Source organism: Oncorhynchus gorbuscha, linkage group LG03 (genome assembly GCF_021184085.1).
Source record: "Oncorhynchus gorbuscha isolate QuinsamMale2020 ecotype Even-year linkage group LG03, OgorEven_v1.0, whole genome shotgun sequence".
Lineage (NCBI taxonomy): Eukaryota > Metazoa > Chordata > Actinopteri > Salmoniformes > Salmonidae > Oncorhynchus > Oncorhynchus gorbuscha.
In genome coordinates, this window is record NC_060175.1 from 52,325,442 (window position 1) to 52,346,198 (window position 20,757).

Here is a 20,757-nt window from a genome sequence, read left to right on the forward strand (position 1 = left end):
AAGGTTACTGCAGTGCAAAGACGCCCTCAGTTTCCTCAGCCAGTCAGCAGTTCAAGGAAACGCGCACTTTTGTTCCAGGTTGTAATTCGAGTGTTCTTCTGTAGGCTACCTATACGGTTTCAGTATGGACTTTTTCGTAAGATCTTAAAGGGTCAATAATAGTTCAATCAATCATGATACTGAGGACTGTAAGTGGCGTTCTTACAGTTAGGATTTTTCTAGCAAACATGGTAAGTGTCCTTCAGACGTGAATGTTGTGTGACGCGACCATGACAACGAGAAACAGGTCCGTGTAACTGGTGCAGCCTGACCAATGTTTAGCTGAATGGGATACTCTGCAGTGTTGTATGATCATCAGATGAGATCATCAGTCTGATTTTAAATAGCGAATCATTAATAATTTATTGTTAACTCTTATCTAGGTCTATGAATTGTGTTTGTGCGAGAGAATGTTGTGTTGTCTTGGATTTTTCAACTTAATTTGTCAAGGTATTGTGACATAGAATATATGTTTAAAATACATAGGATTTAAACAACATAAACTGTTGTTTTGAGAGTGAAATTGAAGGATTATGTTATCATTGTGACCAATTTTGACCAATCGAGAAACCATATAAAATATGTTGAATTTGTACCTTTGAAACCAAGTCAGATCTTCAACATTACATCCACCGTCAGAAAAAACTAAAGTCGAGGCAACTGGAGAGTTGTCTAACAGGTATTAATTTGATCTCCCATCCATGGTTTTAACCAAGCCCAGCACTGCTTAGCTTTGTTGCTTGGCGCTGACTACTACGTGTACCAATGTCATATCATGAGAATAAGTATTGAGAGATCTGCTGAAATGGATAACGAAATATATTCACTGTTGCTATCGAAGTCATTACCGAAAGGTTGGTTTAACCGAGCAAATGAAATGTAACCATACTTTATGTCATATCATCAATGATACTCTTTAGGCCTATATAGCATTTGCAAAGTCATCTACATTGTTCTTGTCTATAAATGTTCTGTATTATGTCATGTCTCATGTTTTGTGTGGACACCAGGAAGATTAGCTGCCTTTGGCAACTGCTAATGTGGATCCTAATAAATAATAATAATTGTTTCAATTCAACCCAAGGTTCAACTAAAAATAGACAATACATATCGGCCTAGGATTTCAAGCTTTGGTTGATTTCAAATGTAATCTTCAAGTTAATCATTCATTTGTTGAATTCACATCTCCATCTCAACCTAAAATCTATGTTAAAGAATAGGAATATATCAAACTGGATTTAATGTTTGAGTAGATTAGATTTAGTCCTATTGTTTAATTTCAATTTTTGTTTGACATAGAGATCTAACATATAAATTATTAATTTGTAGACAAACTGGATGGTAAATTGGGTTTGGTTGTCAACGTAACCAATTATCAGATGTATCTTCTGCTTGTATAGTTCAATCTGTGCGATTGACTTAATTTGGCTTTAATTCCAGTTTGTCTACAAATTAATCATTCATATGTTGGATTCACATCTCCATCTCAACCAAAACTCAAATTTAAAGAATAGGATTAAATCAGATCAAATCAAACTTTAAATCAAGTTTGATCTTGGTTGAGATGAAGACGTGAATCTCCTTCAAATGTTGATATTTGCTTGTGTTGAGAACCAAACACAATGAGCAATACAGTAAATATCCTATGAACTTGAAACAGATATAGGATCTTAATTTTATCACTATTTTCAAATCAAATTTTATTAGTCACATGCGCCGAATACAACAGTGAAATGCTTACTTACGAGCCCCTAACAAACAGTGCAGTTTTTTAAAAAAGGATAAGAATAAGAGATAAAAGTAACAAGTAATTAAAGAGCAGCTGTAAAATAAATAACAATATATATAGGGGGGCTACAGATGTGAGCACTACGGGTCTGTAGTCATTTAGGCTGAGAATTGTCCTGCACGGCAGGAAATGCAAACTGAGGGGGCTGAGCACGCACCCCTGAGGGGCCTCTGTGTTGAGAATCAGCGTGGCGGATGTGTTGTTACCTACCCTTACCACCTGGGGGGCGGCCCGTCAGGAAGTCCAGGATCCAGTTGCAGAGGGAGGTGTTTAGTCCCAAAGTTCTTAGCTCATTGATGAGCTTTGAGGGCACTATGGTGTTGAACGCTGAGCTGTAGTCAATGAATAGCATTCTCACATGGGTGTTCCTTTTGTGCAGGTGGGAAAGGGCAGTGTGGAGTGCGACTGAGATTGCATCATCTGTGGATCTGTTTGGGGTGGTATGTGAATTGGAGTGGGGCTAGTTCTTTGAAAGGCTGATCATGGCTCACATCAACACCATCATCCCAGAAACACTAAACCTACTCCAATTTGCATACCGCCCCAACAGATCCACAGATAATACCATATCTATTGCACTCCACACTGCCCTTTCCCACCTGCACAAAAGGAACACCCATGTGAGAATGCTATTCATTTTCAAATTGGATAAGGTGGTCTATGGTCTGTTTAGTATGCTTGTAGCGTTGATATTTTGTTTTTTTCAGCAATGGATTAATTGTTTGTTTGGAAAAAATATATTGCACAGAGCACCTAGGTGCAAAGCATTTAATTCACTATTAATTTCACCATCAAAAGAAACAGACGTTTTTGTAAAGCTCAATATTTCATTTTCACTCTTAACTCGAGTGTTCCACAAAACCAAACACATCAAATCAGGAAAACGCCTGATTCAGTTTTCTGATTTGATATGTTTGTTTTGGATGGCTGCCATAAAGGAAAAGGAAATGCCTGTCAGAAGAGGCATTCTGTCCCATTGTACAAAAGGCTACAATAGAGGACGATGGTGAGAGGCCTTGGCAGCGGCATATCTTTGTTATTTAGACATCATAGCCAGTCCTTGACAACTTATTGGAAATCTCTCCGATCTCCTCACCCACTTCCTGTCAAACACGAGACAGACAGATCGTTTAAAAAAAAAATGTTTTACCGTCTGTACATTGTGTCTTGTGTCTACTGGCAAACAATTACTATACCACAAATGTGTCAGTGTATATTCCCCAGTCCCCGACAGATTTAATAGAAAATGTCTTATTTTTTTGCTGACACAATACCCAACCCTCAGGTTCTACACTCTTAGAAAAAAAGGTGCTATCTAGAACCTAAAACGGTTATTCAGCTGCCCCCATAGGAGAACACTTTGAAGTACCCTTCTCGGTTTCAGGTAGAACCCTTTTGGGTTCCATGTTAAAACCTTTACACAGAGGGATCTACATGGAACCTAAAATAGCTCTATCTGTTATGCAGGTGAATGAGGACCCAAAAGCGACTTGGCGAAAACAGAGTTTTTAATCCAGTAAAGTTACTTTACAAACAAAAGGCATAATACTACTCGTAATGACGAGAACAGACTGGAGACTTGATCAAGAACTGCAGGTTGCCTCGGGAAGGCACTTGAACGTAGCAGACTCAGACACCTGCTCACCACGCAGCATCTGAGGGAAACACGACACGACAGGGCGATACATAGACACAGCACGGTGAATAATAGACAAGGATCCGACAGGGCAGGAACGGAAAACAAGGAGAGAAATAGGGACTCTAATCAGGGAAAAGGATCGGGAACAGGTGTGGGAAGACTAAATGATTGATTAGGGGAATAGGAACAGCTGGGAGCAGGAACGGAACGATAGAGAGAAGAGAGAGCGAGAGAGTGAGAGAGGGAGGGGGAGAGAGAGGGATAGAAAGAGGGAAAGAACCTAATAAGACCAGCAGAGGGAAACGAATAGAAGGGGAAGCACAGGGACAAGACATGATAATCAATGACAAAACATGACAGTACCCCCCCACTCACCGAGCGCCTCCTGGCGCACTCGAGGAGGAATCCTGGCGGCAACGGAGGAAATCATCAATAAGTGAACGGTCCAGCACGTCCCGAGACGGAACCCAACTCCTCTCCTCAGGACCGTAACCCTCCCAATCCACTAAGTATTGGTGACCCCGTCCCCGAGAACGCATGTCCATGATCTTACGTACCTTGTAAATAGGTGCGCTCTCGACAAGGACGGGAGGGGGGAGGGAAGACGAACGGGGTGCGAAGAAAGGGCTTGACACAGGAGACATGGAAGACAGGATGGACGCGACGAAGATGTCGCGGAAGAAGCAGTCGCACAGCGACAGGATTGACGACCTGGGAGACACGGAACGGACCAATGAACCGCGGAGTCAACTTACGAGAAGCTGTCGTAAGAGGAAGGTTGCGAGTGGAAAGCCACACTCTCTGGCCGCAACAATACCTTGGACTCTTAATCCTGCGTTTATTGGCGGCTCTCACAGTCTGTGCCCTGTAACGGCAAAGTGCAGACCTCACCCTCCTCCAGGTGCGCTCACAACGTTGGACAAACGCTTGAGCGGAGGGAACGCTGGACTCGGCAAGCTGGGATGAGAACAGAGGAGGCTGGTAACCCAGACTACTCTGAAACGGAGATAACCCGGTAGCAGACGAAGGAAGCGAGTTGTGAGCGTATTCTGCCCAGGGAGCTGTTCTGCCCAAGACGCAGGGTTTCTGAAAGAAAGGCTGCGTAGTATGCGACCAATCGTCTGATTGGCCCTCTCTGCTTGACCGTTAGACTGGGGATGAAACCCGGAAGAGAGACTGACGGACGCACCAATCAAACGACAGAACTCCCTCCAAAACTGTGACGTGAATTGCGGACCTCTGTCTGAAACGGCGTCTAACGGGAGGCCATGAATTCTGAACACATTCTCGATAATGATTTGTGCCGTCTCCTTAGCGGAAGGAAGTTTAGCGAGGGGAATGAAATGTGCCGCCTTAGAGAACCTATCGACAACCGTAAGAATCACAGTCTTCCCCGCAGACAAAGGCAGACCGGTAATGAAGTCTAGGGCGATGTGAGACCATGGTCGAGAAGGAATGGGGAGCGGTCTGAGACGACCGGCAGGAGGAGAGTTACCCGACTTAGTCTGCGCGCAGTCCGAACAAGCAGCCACGAAACGGCGCGTGTCACGCTCCTGAGTCGGCCACCAAAAGCGCTGGCGAATAGACGCAAGAGTGCCTCGAACACCGGGATGACCAGCTAACTTGGCAGAGTGAGCCCACTGAAGAACAGCCAGACGAGTGGAAACAGGAACGAAAAGGAGGTTACTAGGACAAGCGCGCGGCGACGCAGTGTGCGTGAGTGCTTGCTTAACCTGTCTTTCAATTCCCCAGACTGTCAACCCGACAACACGCCCATAAGGAAGAATCCCCTCGGGATCAGTAGAAGCCACAGAAGAACTAAACAGACGGGATAAGGCATCAGGCTTGGTGTTCTTGCTACCCGGACGGTAAGAAATCACAAACTCGAAACGAGCGAAAAACAACGCCCAACGAGCTTGACGGGCATTAAGTCGTTTGGCAGAACGGATGTACTCAAGGTTCTTATGGTCTGTCCAAATGACAAAAGGAACGGTCGCCCCCTCCAACCACTGTCGCCATTCGCCTAGGGCTAAGCGGATGGCGAGCAGTTCACGGTTACCCACATCATAGTTGCGCTCAGATGGCGACAGGCGATGAGAAAAATAAGCGCAAGGATGAACCTTATCGTCAGACTGGAAGCGCTGGGATAGAATGGCTCCCACGCCTACCTCTGAAGCGTCAACCTCGACAATGAATTGTCTAGTGACGTCAGGAGTAACGAGGATAGGAGCGGACGTAAAACGTTCTTTTAGAAGATCAAAAGCTCCCTGGGCGGAACCGGACCACTTAAAACACGTCTTGACAGAAGTAAGAGCTGTGAGAGGGCAGCAACTTGACCGAAATTACGAATGAAACGCCGATAGAAATTAGCGAAACCTAAAAAGCGCTGCAACTCGACACGTGACCTTGGAACGGGCCAATCACTGACAGCTTGGACCTTAGCGGAATCCATCTGAATGCCTTCAGCGGAAATAACGGAACCGAGAAAAGTAACGGAGGAGACATGAAAAGAGCACTTCTCAGCCTTTACGTAGAGACAATTCTCTAAAAGGCGCTGTAGAACACGTCGAACGTGCTGAACATGAATCTCGAGTGACGGTGAAAAAATCAGGATATCGTCAAGATAGACAAAAACAAAGATGTTCAGCATGTCTCTCAGAACATCATTAACTAATGCCTGAAAAACAGCTGGCGCATTGGCGAGACCAAACGGCAGAACCCGGTACTCAAAATGCCCTAACGGAGTGTTAAACGCCGTTTTCCACTCGTCCCCCTCTCTGATGCGCACGAGATGGTAAGCGTTACGAAGGTCCAACTTAGTAAAGCACCTGGCTCCCTGCAGAATCTCGAAGGCTGATGACATAAGGGGAAGCGGATAACGATTCTTAACCGTTATGTCATTCAGCCCTCGATAATCCACGCAGGGGCGCAGAGTACCGTCCTTCTTCTTAACAAAAAGAACCCCGCCCCGGCCGGAGAGGAAGAAGGCACTATGGTACCGGCGTCAAGAGACACAGATAAATAATCCTCGAGAGCCTTACGTTCGGGAGCCGACAGAGAGTATAGTCTACCCCGAGGAGGAGTGGTCCCCGGAAGGAGATCAATACAACAATCATACGACCGGTGAGGAGGAAGGGAGTTGGCTCGGGACCGACTGAAGACCGTGCGCAGATCATGATATTCCTCCGGCACTCCTGTCAAATCGCCAGGTTCCTCCTGAGAAGTGGGGACAGAAGAAATGGGAGGGATGGCAGACATTAAACACTTCACATGACAAGAAACGTTCCAGGATAGGATAGAATTACTAGACCAATTAATAGAAGGATTATGACATACTAGCCAGGGATGACCCAAAACAACAGGTGTAAAAGGTGAACGAAAAATCAAAAAAGAAATAGTCTCACTGTGGTTACCAGATACTGTGAGAGTTAAAGGTAGTGTCTCAAATCTGATACTGGGAAGATGACTACCATCTAAGGCAAACATGGGCGTAGGCTTGTCTAACTGTCTGAAAGGAATGTCATGTTTCCGAGCCCATGCTTCGTCCATGAAACAACCCTCAGCCCCAGAGTCAATCAAGGCACTGCATGTAGCACCCGAACCGGTCCAGCGTAGATGGACCGACATAGTAGTACAGGATCTAGATGAAGAGACCTGAGTAGTAGCGCTCACCAGTAGCCCTCCGCTTACTGATGAGCTCTGGCCTTTTACTGGACATGAATTGACAAAATGTCCATCAAATCCGCAATAGAGGCACAGGCGGTTGGTGATCCTCCGTTCCCTCTCCTTGGTCGAGATGCGAATACCTCCCAGCTGCATGGGCTCAGTCTCTGAGCCAGAGGAGGGAGATGGTTGCGATGCGGAGCAGGGAAACACCGTTGACGCGAGCTCTCTTCCACGAGCTTGGTGACGAAGATCTACCCGTCGTTCTATGCGGATGGCGAGAGCAATCAAAGAGTCCACACTGGAAGGAACCTCCCGAGAGAGAATCTCATCTTTGACCACTGCGTGGAGTCCCTCCAGAAAACGAGCGAGCAGCGCCGGCTCGTTCCAGTCACTAGAGGCAGCAAGAGTGCGAAACTCTATAGAGTAATCCGTTATGGATCGATCACCTTGGCATAGGGAAGCCAGGGCCCTAGAAGCCTCCCTACCAAAAACTGAACGGTCAAAAACCCGAATCATCTCCTCTTTAAAGTTCTGGTAATGGTTAGAACAATCAGCCCTTGCCTCCCAGATAGCTGTGCCCCACTCTCGAGCCCGGCCAGTAAGGAGTGAAATGACGTAAGCAACCCGAGCTCTCTCGCTAGAGTATGTGTTGGGTTGGAGAGAGAACACAATATCACACTGGGTGAGAAAGGAGCGGCACTCCGTGGGCTGCCCGGAGTAGCAAGGTGGGTTATTAACCCTAGGTTCTGGAGGCTCGGCAGGCCAGGAAGTAACAGGTGGCACGAGACGAAGACTCTGGAACTGTCCAGAGAGGTCGGAAACCTGAGCGGCCAGGTTCTCCACGGCATGGCGAGCAGCAGACAATTCCTGCTCGTGTCTGCCGAGCATGGCTCCTTGGATCTCGACGGCAGTGTTACGAGCATCTGTAGTCGCTGGGTCCATTCCTTGGTCGGATCCTTCTGTTATGCAGGTGAATGAGGACCCAAAAGCGACTTGGCGAAAACAGAGTTTTTAATCCAGTAAAGTTACTTTACAAACAAAAGGCATAATACTACTCGTAATGACGAGAACAGACTGGAGACTTGATCAAGAACTGCAGGTTGCCTCGGGAAGGCACTTGAATGTAGCAGACTCAGACACCTGCTCACCACGCAGCATCTGAGGGAAACACGACACGACAGGGCGATACATAGACACAGCACGGTGAATAATAGACAAGGATCCGACAGGGCAGGAACGGAAAACAAGGAGAGAAATAGGGACTCTAATCAGGGAAAAGGATCGGGAACAGGTGTGGGAAGACTAAATGATTGATTAGGGGAATAGGAACAGCTGGGAGCAGGAACGGAACGATAGAGAGAAGAGAGAGCGAGGGGGTGAGAGAGGGAGGGGGAGAGAGAGGGATAGAAAGAGGGAAAGAACCTAATAAGACCAGCAGAGGGAAACAAATAGAAGGGGAAGCACAGGGACAAGACATGATAATCAATGACAAAACATGACACTATCTGGAACCAAAAAGGGTTCTCCTATGGGGATAGCCTGAAGAACCCTTTTGGAACCCTTTTTTCTAAGAGTGTACTAGATGTTTAAATAGAAGGCTCTTGGTGGGGCATGTTACTCATAATTCCTCTTCCTGATCAGGTGCACTTCATGGTCCCCTTGTCCCTACAGGTGTACACTCTGCCATACACACCAGACTCAGACGGATCCTGCCGCAACAAAACAGCTGAATACTATAACCCAGATGTAAACCTGTGCTGCAGCAAGTGCACTTCTGGTAAGGTGTGGTCCTGAATACTAATGAAACTGAGAGGAGAGGACATCCTTAGAATCTTCACACTAGATATGATCACTTCAAACATTACAATACTTTTACAGTACTCGGTAGGTTCTGTAAAATGTACATGTACTGAGATGATTACTGTAAATTATATATTTATATCATTACAGGGACACGCCGGAAAGTTCTATGCAGCTCTACCTCAGACACGGCGTGTGAACCATGTCCTAGTGGCCAGTACAGCGGGACCTTTAATTACTTCCCAAAATGCTTCAGATGTCCCAAGTGTTCAGCAGGTGTGTGGGTTATATTATTCCAGTGACTCAGCTACATTGATACGTGTGTCGTCTTTAACAAGCATTTTATTCCTTGAATAAATGCGTGAAGACAAAGGCCTGAAGTATGTCCAGAAGTGCTCCAGCACCACCAAGACCCAGTGTGCGTGCCAGACTGGGATGTACTGCGTACTGGACCAACACCCGGACTGTAAGGCGTGTGCCAGTTATACATACAGCAAGCCTGGTCATGGGGTCTCTGTAGAAGGTACCACAGCTGGACAGGAGGCTGGTAGTACACCATTTCTAACTGATTCCACATGTTTCTGTCCTCGTCAAATATTACATTGGAAGTTTGAATGCAACTGTTCACTGTAAGAGTATGAGTAAACGTGTTTGTGTGTTGTGGTGTATGTTTCAGGGACAGCGGAGTCGGTTGTGGAATGTGCATCATGCCCCAATGGAACCTTCTCTGACCAGCACTCCAACACCAGGATCTGTCAGCACCACACAGAGTGAGTGACTCACGCATTCATGCATAACACGAACGTATACAAGCACGCACACACACACAGACACGCACACACACAGCAATTATTTGGACTGTCAGTATTGGTGTTAACAAGGGGACTGTGACACTGTCTCCTCAGTTGTGTGTCTCAGGGGAGGGACGTACTGACTTACGGTACAGCCACCACCGATGCGGTGTGTGGACCGACGGTAAATGGACGACTGGTCTCTATCCTCCAAACCACCACACCTCCAAGCCCACCGACCACAATGCCAACCTCTGGTAAAGTGCATACCACATCAAGTCTACAGAGCATGGATATGTCTACAGTACCAACCACCCTGGGCTCAAAGCTGACATCTAGTCCCTCTGATCCACTGGTCATCGCTCCAATGGAAGACAAATCACCAGGCGTCGACCTTTGGATAGGTAAATACAGGCAGCTATATAGTCCACGTGTCAGAGACCACTCTCGTGGTTTGAACATTTCTCCACCGCCGTCTCTCGTATACTTACACCGCTTTGTTGTACCCCCGCTCTTGTATCTTTCAGTTGCAGGTGCTATCGGAGGTGTTATGTTCCTGCTGCTGATCATAGGCACTATCATTTACAAGAAAGGTAAAGCTTTAGAGTTAAACACTTGATTGTAATAGCCCTTTAATTGATTGCAAACATGGCTATGAAAATGACAACATTTTACTGTAAGTTTACTATGTTCTCTTACAGCCTTCACTAAGTTCAGACGTGTATCTTCTACAGAAGATATAAATGGAAATTCTGAGAAGGAGGCCATTAAAGTGAGTTTTTTTGTCCATTTAACCGTAGTAAAGCATGTTGGAGGCAAGAACATTTCAACAGCTTCAACATTTTATATCTCTCTCTCTATATATATTTATATAGTGTCTGCTGGGGAAAGGAGACTGCAGTAATGTCGGTCAGGCAGAGACCAAGCAGGATGCTATTAAGACCTGGTCAGGCTCTGGGTGCTCCAACAGCCTGGAGGGCCTGTCAATATGCCCCGTCCAGTCCACCCTTCCACAGCCCAGCATCCTGGCCAGCACCCCCCAGCCCAGCCCCCAATCCACCAGCCCTCTGGCATCTGTCCCCCTAGTTAATGTCAACATCACTGTTACCTACCCTGTGAACATAGGAAATGAGTTATGCTCCAGACCTACCAGCACCCAGATAGACTCACCACAAGCCGACCCCGAGACCCCTTTATCAAGGGAGGAGGAGGTGTATGTGAAAATGCCGCAGCGAGAGAGTTGCAAAGAGGCACTTACGGCAGTACAGGAGTTTGGAAATTATGTATGAGGACTGGAGGCATATGGGGGAGGATCAGGCAATAGATTGTGTTTTAGTGATGTTATTTTCACTGTGACTGTTGTCTCTGTTATGGTTGCTACTTGAAGTACTGGTGGTGACTTTGTGTTGGTAGAGAGGGACAGAATGACTGTTCATGTGCCTCAGGTAGGATTTCCCAAACTTTGCACAATTTGCATAAGTTATACCCAGGGAGGGTACCCGAGTTTGGGAAACCCTGGTATATACCCTGATATAATGTGCTGTCTGTGCTGAAAAGTCTTGAACACCTGATTTAGATAGTCATTAACTGTTTGAAGAATTATTGATAAGTGAATGATGTATGCAATTACTGTGAATGTTGTTGTAAGTATACTGTAGATGTGACACGGCTCAAGGTATCCCGAAATCTTTTATCATAAGTAGGCAATAACCTTCCCTACACATGCCATACTTTTGGGGGAATTCATTATGGCCTGTGCCATATGAGAAGATTTCATTTGTATTCTTATGAGGGAAGAGCGTACCTATACTTTCCAGAGTAAGGGTTCTTTGTCTCTTTTTGTAATCAAACTGAAATGGTAGACTAAATGAAACTGCTTTGTTTGTTGTTGTTTTTGGCCTACACCTGTTGAACCGTGTGCAGATCATGAGTAATACATTCTCAACATCAGCGCAATAAGAAGTTAAGAATGATGGATGAGACATTTTTGTATGAAGGGTATTGTTTTTCTCTAATACTATCACCACCTACTGGTGGAACAAATATATATATATATATTTATTTTTTTACAGTTTATGCACATAATATGATTTAGTATTATCCAGCAACTATATTTGGATTATTAGAGTGGCCTACAGTAAAAAAAAAAATAATAATAAAAAAAAGTAATAAAAAGGTTGAAAAAGTTGATTGATGCTCCAATAGGTACACACAGCAAAGTGATGTTTTCAACAAAGTACGGAAGCAAACTTTCCCCATTTTTTTTTGGGGGGGGGGGGGGGGGGGGGGGGGTATTATAACTGGATTATAGCTCCTGTCCAAATGCCGTGAATTATATATACTGTGCATGTCATAGTCCCCAGTCAACTCCATTACACTCAAAATGTACTTAAACCAGTAATATAATAATATATATATATAGTGAATGCTAGCGATGGCTAGCTATGCTAGCTATTCTACCAGTCTGTCTTAATGAGTGTTAGCATGCTAATAGCACAACATGTACACAGAAATGTATTTTTTAAGGGGTATGCAGTAGGTTGATAACTATGTCACCAAAGTATGTTGTATCATAAGACATGTCAAATAACATTCCCAGCTAATGAGAAAACAGTCATGGTATTTCATTTAAGAGAATGAACAAGATTTAACAAGGCATCCTTGGGGCTAATTTGAATGGGCAACAACAGCAGATTGAGGGATTTTGACATCTGTACCTCAGTACGACCCACGTGACCGCAGTCAATATCCCTCCGTGAGGGACTGTCCCTTAGATCCCCTTCCCTTTCTTATTGTATTATATGCTTTGTTAATAAAACATTTAAAAAGCAGTTTAATATTTATTTTGAAATCCCATTCCCCCATTCATGTTCTACCAGCAGTATAAACTTGGATCGTTTCAGGTTAGAAATAGTCTAAATCAAAGCCAAGTACTGCACTGAAATAAGATCACACATCCTTCTATGCGATCACATACGTGGCAACATAGAGAACACGAGAAACATTTGAAACATTTTTTGACATATCAATCTAATATCCAGGTAACTGCCCAAATAAAGGAAACACTTGAGTAAATAAGAGATACAAAGTATATTGAAAGCAGGTGCTTCCACACAGGTGTGGTTCCCGACTTAATTAACCAATTAAAACATCCCATCATATATAAAAATGCCCAGGTGACCATTATTTTGGCTACCATGGCTAGAGGTAAAGGTCTCAGTGACTGAAAGAGGGCTCTCAAAGGAGCATAGGGGCTTTAAAAGCTGTGTGTGTGTGTGTGTGTGTGTGTGTGTGTGTGTGTGTGTGTGTGTGTGTGTGTGTGTGTGTGTGTGTGTGTGTGTGTGTGTGTGTGTGTGTGTGTGTGTGTGTGTGTGTGTGTGTGTGTGTGTGTGTGTGTGTGTGTGTGTGTATTTCTCAGTCACCGAATCTCAACCAAATTGAACACTTGAGGGAGATTCTGGAGTCATTATGTGTCTCCTCTGTAGGGAGAACGGGCAAAGGGAGGAGACGGCAGGACTTAGAAAAAATGATCCACAACGACCAGGATCGTGGTGCAGCCCAGGAACTGAGGAAGATTGGTCAGGAAGTCCACCGACAGGTGTGACCAAGGCCGCTGTGGAACAGGGAGGGGTTGTAACTTCTCTCTGGGCAGGTGCCGAGGAGCCTTGCACTGAGCGCACACCGAACACGAGGAGACATAAACCCTCACGTCCTTAGCTAAAGTGGACCACCAGTACTTCCCCCTAAGGCTTCGCACCGATTGATACCTGGATGACCAGAGGAGGGTAACGTGTGAGCCCACCGAATCAACCTGTCTCGAACACCAAGCGGGACGTACTTCCGTCCAGCCGGACACTGAGGTGGAGTAGGCTCTGACCGAGATGCCCGCTCAATGTCCTGGTCCACTTCCCACACCACCGGAGCCACCAGACAAGAAGCCGGAAGTATGAGAGTGGGATCAATGGACCGCTCCTCTGTATCATACAGACGGGACAGTGCGTCTGCCTTAGCGTTCTGGGAACCTGGTCTATACGATATTGTAAATCTGAATAGGGTGAAAAACATAGCTCACCTTACCTGGCAAGGGTTCAGTCTCCTCGCCACCTGGATGTACTCCAGATTACAGCAGTCAGTCCAGATGAGGAAAGGGTGTTGAGCCCCCTCAAGCCAATGTCTCCACACCTTTAGAGCTTTTACAACAGCCAGCAACTCCCAGTCCCCCAAGTCATAGTTTCGCTCCTCCGGGCTTCCTTGAAAAGAAAGCCCAGGGGCAGAGCTTCAGTGGCGCGCCCGAGCGCTGTGAGAGCACGGCTCCAATCCCAGCCTCGGATGCGTCCACCTCCACCATGAATGCCAAAGAGGGATCCGGATGAGCCAACACGGAAGCCTCGGTAAACAGAGTCCTCAAGTGACAAAACGCTCTGTCTGCCTCAGCCGACCACCGCAGACGCACCGGTCCCCCCTTCAGTAGTGAGGTAATGGGAGCAACCACCTGCCCAAAACCCCGGATAAACCTCCGGTAGTAATTGTCAAACCCTAAAAACAGATGCACCTCCTTTACCATGACAGTCGTGAAGCGGGCACAACAAAACCTATTCCCCCTCAGGAGACTGAAAAGATTTGGCATGGGTCCTCAGATCCTCAAAAGGTTCTACACCTGCACCATCGAGAGCATCCTGACTGGTTGCATCACTGCCTGGTATGGCAACTGCTTGTTCTCTGACCGCAAGGCACTACAGAGGGTGGTGCAAACGGCCCAGTACATCACTGGGGTCAAGCTTCCTGCCATCCAGGACCTCTATACCAGGCGGTGTCAGAGAAAGGCCCTGAAAATTGTGAAAGACTCCAGCCACCCTAGTCATAGACTGTTCTCTCTGCTACCACACAGCAAGCAGTACCTGAGCGCCAAGTCTTGGTCCAAGAGGCTTCTAAACAGCTTCTACCCCCAAGCCATAAGACTCCTGAACATCTCGTCAAATGACTACCCAGACTATTCACATTGCCCCATCTCCCTCTCTCTACACCACTGCCACTCTCTGTTGTCATCTAGGTATAGTCACTTTAATTAACTCTACCTATATGTACATACTATCTCAACTAACTGGTGCCCAGCACATTGACACTGTACTGGCAGCCCTCTGTATATATTGTTATGTTTTACTGCTCCTCTTTAATTACTTGTTGCTTTTATCTCTTATTCTTATCCATTTTTTAAAAACTGTGCTGTCGGCTAGATAAGCATTTCACTGTAAAGTCTACACCTGTTGCATGTGACTAATGACATTTGATTTGAAGACATCGACAAAAACTATTTTCCTGACTTGCTTTTCAAAGATGTCTAGAAATGTACACGTTTTGTGCTCTTGCAGGAAGCACTCACTCCCCTGTTGCTGACTGCAAATTCTCTATAACTGAGCTAATGACTCACTAACTAGCAACGGATATGAACAAAATGTGCACACGTGGCTACATGCAGCTCTTGCTTTGATCTCAAAACAAACGCATCTACCCACGACCACAGCTATAAACACAGTCCAAGTTCAAAGTTAATGCATAGATCCATATATGGCTATGGTCTATTTGCATATAGGCCTACTGCACCGCTGATTGGTTATGTGGCAACGGTCTGTGTAGAGTACAGGCTGAGTCTTGTGCAATAGAATCGAGCTCAGATACGTTCTGCCTACAACAAAATCGCTTGCATAGTTCGTTTTGTTTCGGTATGTGGCATTGAAAGTGGCTAATATTGCGTTGATCTGTGGCAACCCCTCATTCAGGGCAGGTGGGGCAGAACTTTTCTGAATAAGGCAGCTCCAAAATGCAGGTGTTTCAGCCAAGCTCAGTGCTTTCTGTGGTGGTGGGGCAGCCTGCGGAAAATACGGAGTGTAGTGTTGGTAATGTTCTCTAGTTGCGCCGTGATTGGCTCAGTGTTCTGTCGCTCATCTACAAAATCTACGGGGAGAGCTCGAAAATTCAAGCCCCTTGGGTGCTGCCATTGAGTTACATTAGAAGCCTCAAGGTCACAGATAATATTACGCCAAATCACGTTATATCTACCGTAGCTTGGACTGATCAAGTCTACATCATACTTTCAAAATCTTACCTATCAAGCTAGACAAATCAAAATCAAATCAAATGTATCTATATAGCCCTTCGTACATCAGCTGATATCTCAAAGTGCTGTACAGAAACCCAGCCTAAAACCCCAAACAGCAAGCAATGCAGGTGTAGAAGCACGGTGGCTAGGAAAAACTCCCTAGAAAGGCCAAAACCTAGGAAGAAACCTAGAGGGGAACCAGGCTATGTGGGGTGGCCAGTCCTCTTCTAGCTGTGCCGGGTGGAGATTAAAACAGAACATGGCCAAGATGTTCAAATGTTCATTAATGACCAACATGGTCCAATAATAATAAGGCAGAACAGTTGAAACTGGAGTAGCAGCACGGCCAGGTGGACTGGGGACAGCGAGGAGTCATCATGTCAGGTAGTCCTGAGGCATGGTCCTAGGGCTCAGGTCCTCCAAGAGAGAGAAAGAAAGAGAGAAAGAGAGAGTTAGAGAGAGCACACTTAAATTCACACAGGACACCGAATAGGACAGGAGAAGTACTCCAGATCTAACAAACTGACCCTAGCCCCCCGACACATAAACTACTGCAGCATAAATACTGGAGGCTGAGACAGGAGGGGTCAGGAGACACTGTGGCCCCATCCGAGGACACCCCCGGACAGGGCCAAACAGGATATAACCCCACCCACTTTGCCAAAGCACAGCCCCCACACCACTAGAGGGATATATTCAACCACCAACTTACCATCCTGAGACAAGGCCGAGTATAGCCCACAAAGATCTCCGCCACAGCACAACCCAAGGGGGGGGGGCGCCAACCCAGATAGGAAGATCACATCAGTGACTCAACCCACACAAGTGACGTACCCCTCCCAGGGACGGTATGAAAGAGCCCCACTAAGCCAGTGACTCAGCCCCTGTAATCGGGTTAGAGGCAGAGAATCCCAGTGGAAAGAGGGGAACCGGCCAGGCAGAGACAGCAAGGGCGGTTCGTTGCTCCAGAGCCTTTCCGTTCACCTTCCCACTTCTGGGCCAGACTACACTCAATCATATGACCCACTGAAGAGATGAGTCTTCAGTAAAGACTTAAAGGTTGAGACCGAGTTTGCGTCTCTTACATGGGTAGGCAGACCATTTCATAAAAATGGAGCTCTATAGGAGAAAGCCCTGCCTCCAGCTGTTTGCTTAGAAATTCTAGGGACAATAAGGAGGCCTGCGTCTTGTGACCGTAGCGTACATGTAGGTATGTACGGCAGGACCAAATCAGAGAGATAGGTAGGAGCAAGCCCATGTAATGTTTTGTAGGTTAGCAGTAAAACCTTGAAATCAGCCCTTGCCTTGACAGGAAGCCAGTGTAGGGAGGCTAGCACTGGAGTAATATGATCAAAGTTTTTGGTTCTAGTCAGGATTCTAGCAGCCGTATTTAGCACTAACTGAAGTTTATTTAGTGCTTTATTTAAGTAGAGCACTGCAGTAGTCTAACCTAGAAGTGACAAAAGCATGGATGAATTTTTCTGCATCATTTTTGGACAGAAAGTTTCTGATTTTTGCAATGTTACATAGATGGAAAAAATCTGTCCTTGAAATGGTCTTGATATGTTCTTCAAAAGAGAGATCAGGGTCCAGAGTAACGCCGAGGTCCTTCACAGTTTTATTTGAGACGACTGTACAACCATTAAGATTAATTGTCAGATTCAACAGAAGATTTCTTTGTTTCTTGGGACCTAGAACAAGCATCTCTGTTTTGTCTGAGTTTAAAAGTAGAACGTTTGCAGCCATCCACTTCCTTGTGTCTGAAACACATGCTTCTAGCGAGTGCAATTTTGGGGCTTCACCATGTTTCATTGAAATGTACAGCTGTGTGTCATCCGCATAGCAGTGAAAGTTAACATTATGTTTTCGAATGACATCCCCAAGAGGTCAAATATATAGTGAAAACAATAGTGGTCCTAAAACGGACCCTTGAGGAACACCGATATTTACTGGAAACTGGAAACTCGATGACAAGCAGTCATCATCATGAATCACGTCGACAATCTACTGGCTAATCCTTTTCAATCCTTGTCATATGAAGATAAATTATAGATAAACCGTATCGGTGGTCATCGGCCATTGGACATAAACATTAAACAACATGTTGGAAATCACAAATTCAACAATGAGTTGTTTGGGAGGAATCAGTGGCTGACTGCAAGCGTTGCAAAGCAAACTAGCTTGCTATTCAGCTTTTTTTGTTTTATCTTTATTTCACTAGGCAAGTCAGTTAAGAACAAATTCTTATTTACAAAGACGGCCTAACCCGGACATCACTCGGCCAAATGTGCTCCCAATCACAGCTGGTTGTGATTCAACCTGGAATCGAAGCAGGGTCTGTAGTGACACCTTAGACCGCTGCGCCACTCTGGAACCCATTTAAGTGGGTGTGTGGTCCAAGTCTGGGTTTGGGTCTCTTTTTCAAGCTTAAAAGGATAAATATTCAACACCATGGGCCTGAAAAGTTTGAATACATTGGCCATACTGTCAATCCGCGTTCATAACAACTGGAAACTCGAAATGGGGAAATGTCAGACTTCAGCGAGTTGAAGACAACTGGGAGCCCAGGCCTCTTTCTTGAGCTCAAACCTGAAGAACACTGATGTCATGATTCAACCTTGTTTTTTTCAGAGTTCCCAGTTGTTTTTAAAGCACCGTAAATCCAAAGAATGCCAGACTTTGATGATAAAGTTTGATGACCAAAATTTACCCACAAGAAGGATCGCCACACCATCTTCCTGATCAAATTTGATTTGATTGGATTTGAAGTGAGCACAACAAGGTGAGTCCAAAAATGTATTGTATGCTGCTGCATAAATTATGTAATACCAGGGAGATATGTATACCATAGCTAAGAAGGTAATACTAAGTGTATGTTGTGTAGTAAGCTGTTAGTAGCCCATGTGCCTCACCCTAATAATTTGGTCCCTTTACCCCTCATAACATAGCCTACTGTTCTGACTTGGTGGTGCACATGTAGCCTATAGCCTCTTTTAGATAAATGTAATCATTGAATATTGTAAGAGCTTTCATTGTCTTCTTATAGTATGCCCCCTTAATTTAACTTACAGTTCTGACTCAGTATACAGGGAGAATACTGTAAGAATGGCCCATGTTTTGAATTCTGTCACTGTACATTTCAAAAGTGCTGAACAAATAGTTATATTGACTGTGTCCTTCCTTACTTGCTCATTAATGTCTTAATCAAAGTGATCTGCTTGTTGTCCTTTTATGCCAGAGTTTGTACATCTCAATTGTCAATAAAGAACACATTTGTCAGCCATATCAGCTATGTTTTTTAAAAGGCAGTAAATGAGGCTGAATTAACTGTTTTGCTGCCAGACAAGGCTCCGCTGATAGCCAGGTGTATTGGTGGTAAGGATTCACTCCATGGTGCTGAAAGGAAAGCTCTGCTGTTGGGACAGCTTTATGTAGGCCCTAACAGTTTGTGGACACCATTTGTCACCATTATAGTGCAATTCATGTATTGTTTAGTGTTGTTTAGTGGCTTTGCTTGCATTTTTTAAAAGTTTGCCCTACCAAGATTTACATGCTAAAATCGCCACTGCATGCTTCTCTCCCTGGGCTGATAATTATTCTGTGCTCTGTGCAGCAGTCCCGGGGAGCTGAGCAGCAGGACTACTGCGCGCCAGTGCACATGCACAGCTTAGAAGGAACATTGCTTATGTGTCAATGTCAGTTGGCTTTTCATAGCCATGCATGTATAGGTCGAAACAGCAGGTCTGCGGGAAAGAAAGAAAGACTCCAAACAATGCAGGCAGAGCAGAACTAGGACTATACCAAAATCCAGAAAAGAGATGTTCAATTCTACAACCACCTAAAAGGAAGTGTTGCTCACACACTCCACCACAAAGCCCTCACCTAAAGAGAGATTAACCTAGAGAAGAGTCCCCTCAGCCAGCTGGTTCTGCGTCTCCGTTCACAAACACAGAGCCCATAGATCCCCAGAACAGAAACACATTTAGACCCAACCAAATTATGAGAAAGCAAAACTATTTGACACATTGAAAAGAATCAACCAAAAAATTGAGCAAATTGGAATGCCATCTGGCCCTAAACAAAAAGAGTACACAGTGGCAGAATACCTGAGCACTGTGACTGACCCCAAATTAAGAAAATCCTTGACTATGTACAGACTCGGTGAGTATAGGCTTGCTACTGAGAGAGGCCACCATAGGCTGAAGTATGAAAGAGAAAATAAATAAACATAAATAAAATTAGGTTGTATTTCCAATGTTGTTTGTGCTCCACTGGTTAACCTTTTCTCATGGCAACGGGCCACAAATCTTACTGCTGTGATTGCACACTGTGGTATTTCACCTAATAGATATGGGAATTATATCAATGTTTAATTTGTTTTCAAATTCTTTGGGGGTCTGCATGATCTGTGGGAAATATAGGTCTCTAATGTGGTCATATATTTGGCAGGAGGTTATGAGGCTGGTGGGCGGAGCTATAGGAGAACGGGCTCATTGTAATGGATGGAATGGAATCAATGGAATGGTATCGAACACATGTTTGACTCTGTTCCATTATTGATATTACAGGCATTACAACGAGCTCATCCTACAATAGCTCCTCCCACCAGCTGCCTTTGATACATTTATATTCCAGACTCTGACATTGCTCGTTGTGATCTTTGTTAATTTCTTTCTTTTGACTTTTTGGATAATGTGTGTATTGTTTTGTATTACTGGACTGTTGGAGCTAGAAACACAAGCATTTTGCTGCACTTGCGTTAACATCTGCAATCTATGTACATAATCACTTGTGATTTATAACACACATTTAACAACAATAAATAACGTGTATGTGAATAAGCAACCACAGATTGAACAAAAACTTTTGATGTGGCAGTGTGACACCCATAGTTCGCACCAAAAAGGGTCGGTTTGTTAAATTAATGTTTTTATTT

At 45.0% G+C, this 20,757-nt stretch overlaps 1 protein-coding gene across 4 annotated transcripts; it reads left to right on the forward strand.

Moving 5' to 3' along the window:
• Positions 1-30: 30 nt before the first annotated feature.
• Positions 31-11,912, forward strand: tnfrsf1b (tumor necrosis factor receptor superfamily, member 1B). Of its 4 annotated transcripts, none has more exons than XM_046342883.1 (9): positions 31-230; positions 8,805-8,910; positions 9,084-9,209; positions 9,301-9,480; positions 9,610-9,703; positions 9,839-10,128; positions 10,252-10,317; positions 10,426-10,496; positions 10,600-11,912. In XM_046342883.1, the coding sequence occupies exons 1-9, from the start codon at positions 174-176 to the stop codon at positions 11,011-11,013; spliced, it is 1,404 nt and encodes a 467-aa protein (XP_046198839.1). In that variant the 5' UTR covers positions 31-173; the 3' UTR covers positions 11,014-11,912. The 4 variants fall into 4 exon arrangements, with proteins under 4 accessions (XP_046198839.1, XP_046198840.1, XP_046198837.1 ...); XM_046342884.1 differs by having other exon boundaries at positions 9,301-9,456; XM_046342881.1 differs by having other exon boundaries at positions 9,839-10,317.
• Positions 11,913-20,757: the final 8,845 nt, after the last annotated feature.

Excerpts from the sequence above, each read along its gene's own strand:
- tnfrsf1b (XM_046342881.1), top strand. The coding sequence starts at position 174 with ATGATACTGAGGACTGTAAGTGGCGTTCTTACAGTTAGGATTTTTCTA. Across the intron at positions 9,210-9,300 it reads ATGTCCCAAGTGTTCAGCAG|ACAAAGGCCTGAAGTATGTC; the intron begins GTGTGTGGGTTA and ends AAATGCGTGAAG. Across the intron at positions 9,704-9,838 it reads ATCTGTCAGCACCACACAGA|TTGTGTGTCTCAGGGGAGGG; the intron begins GTGAGTGACTCA and ends CTGTCTCCTCAG.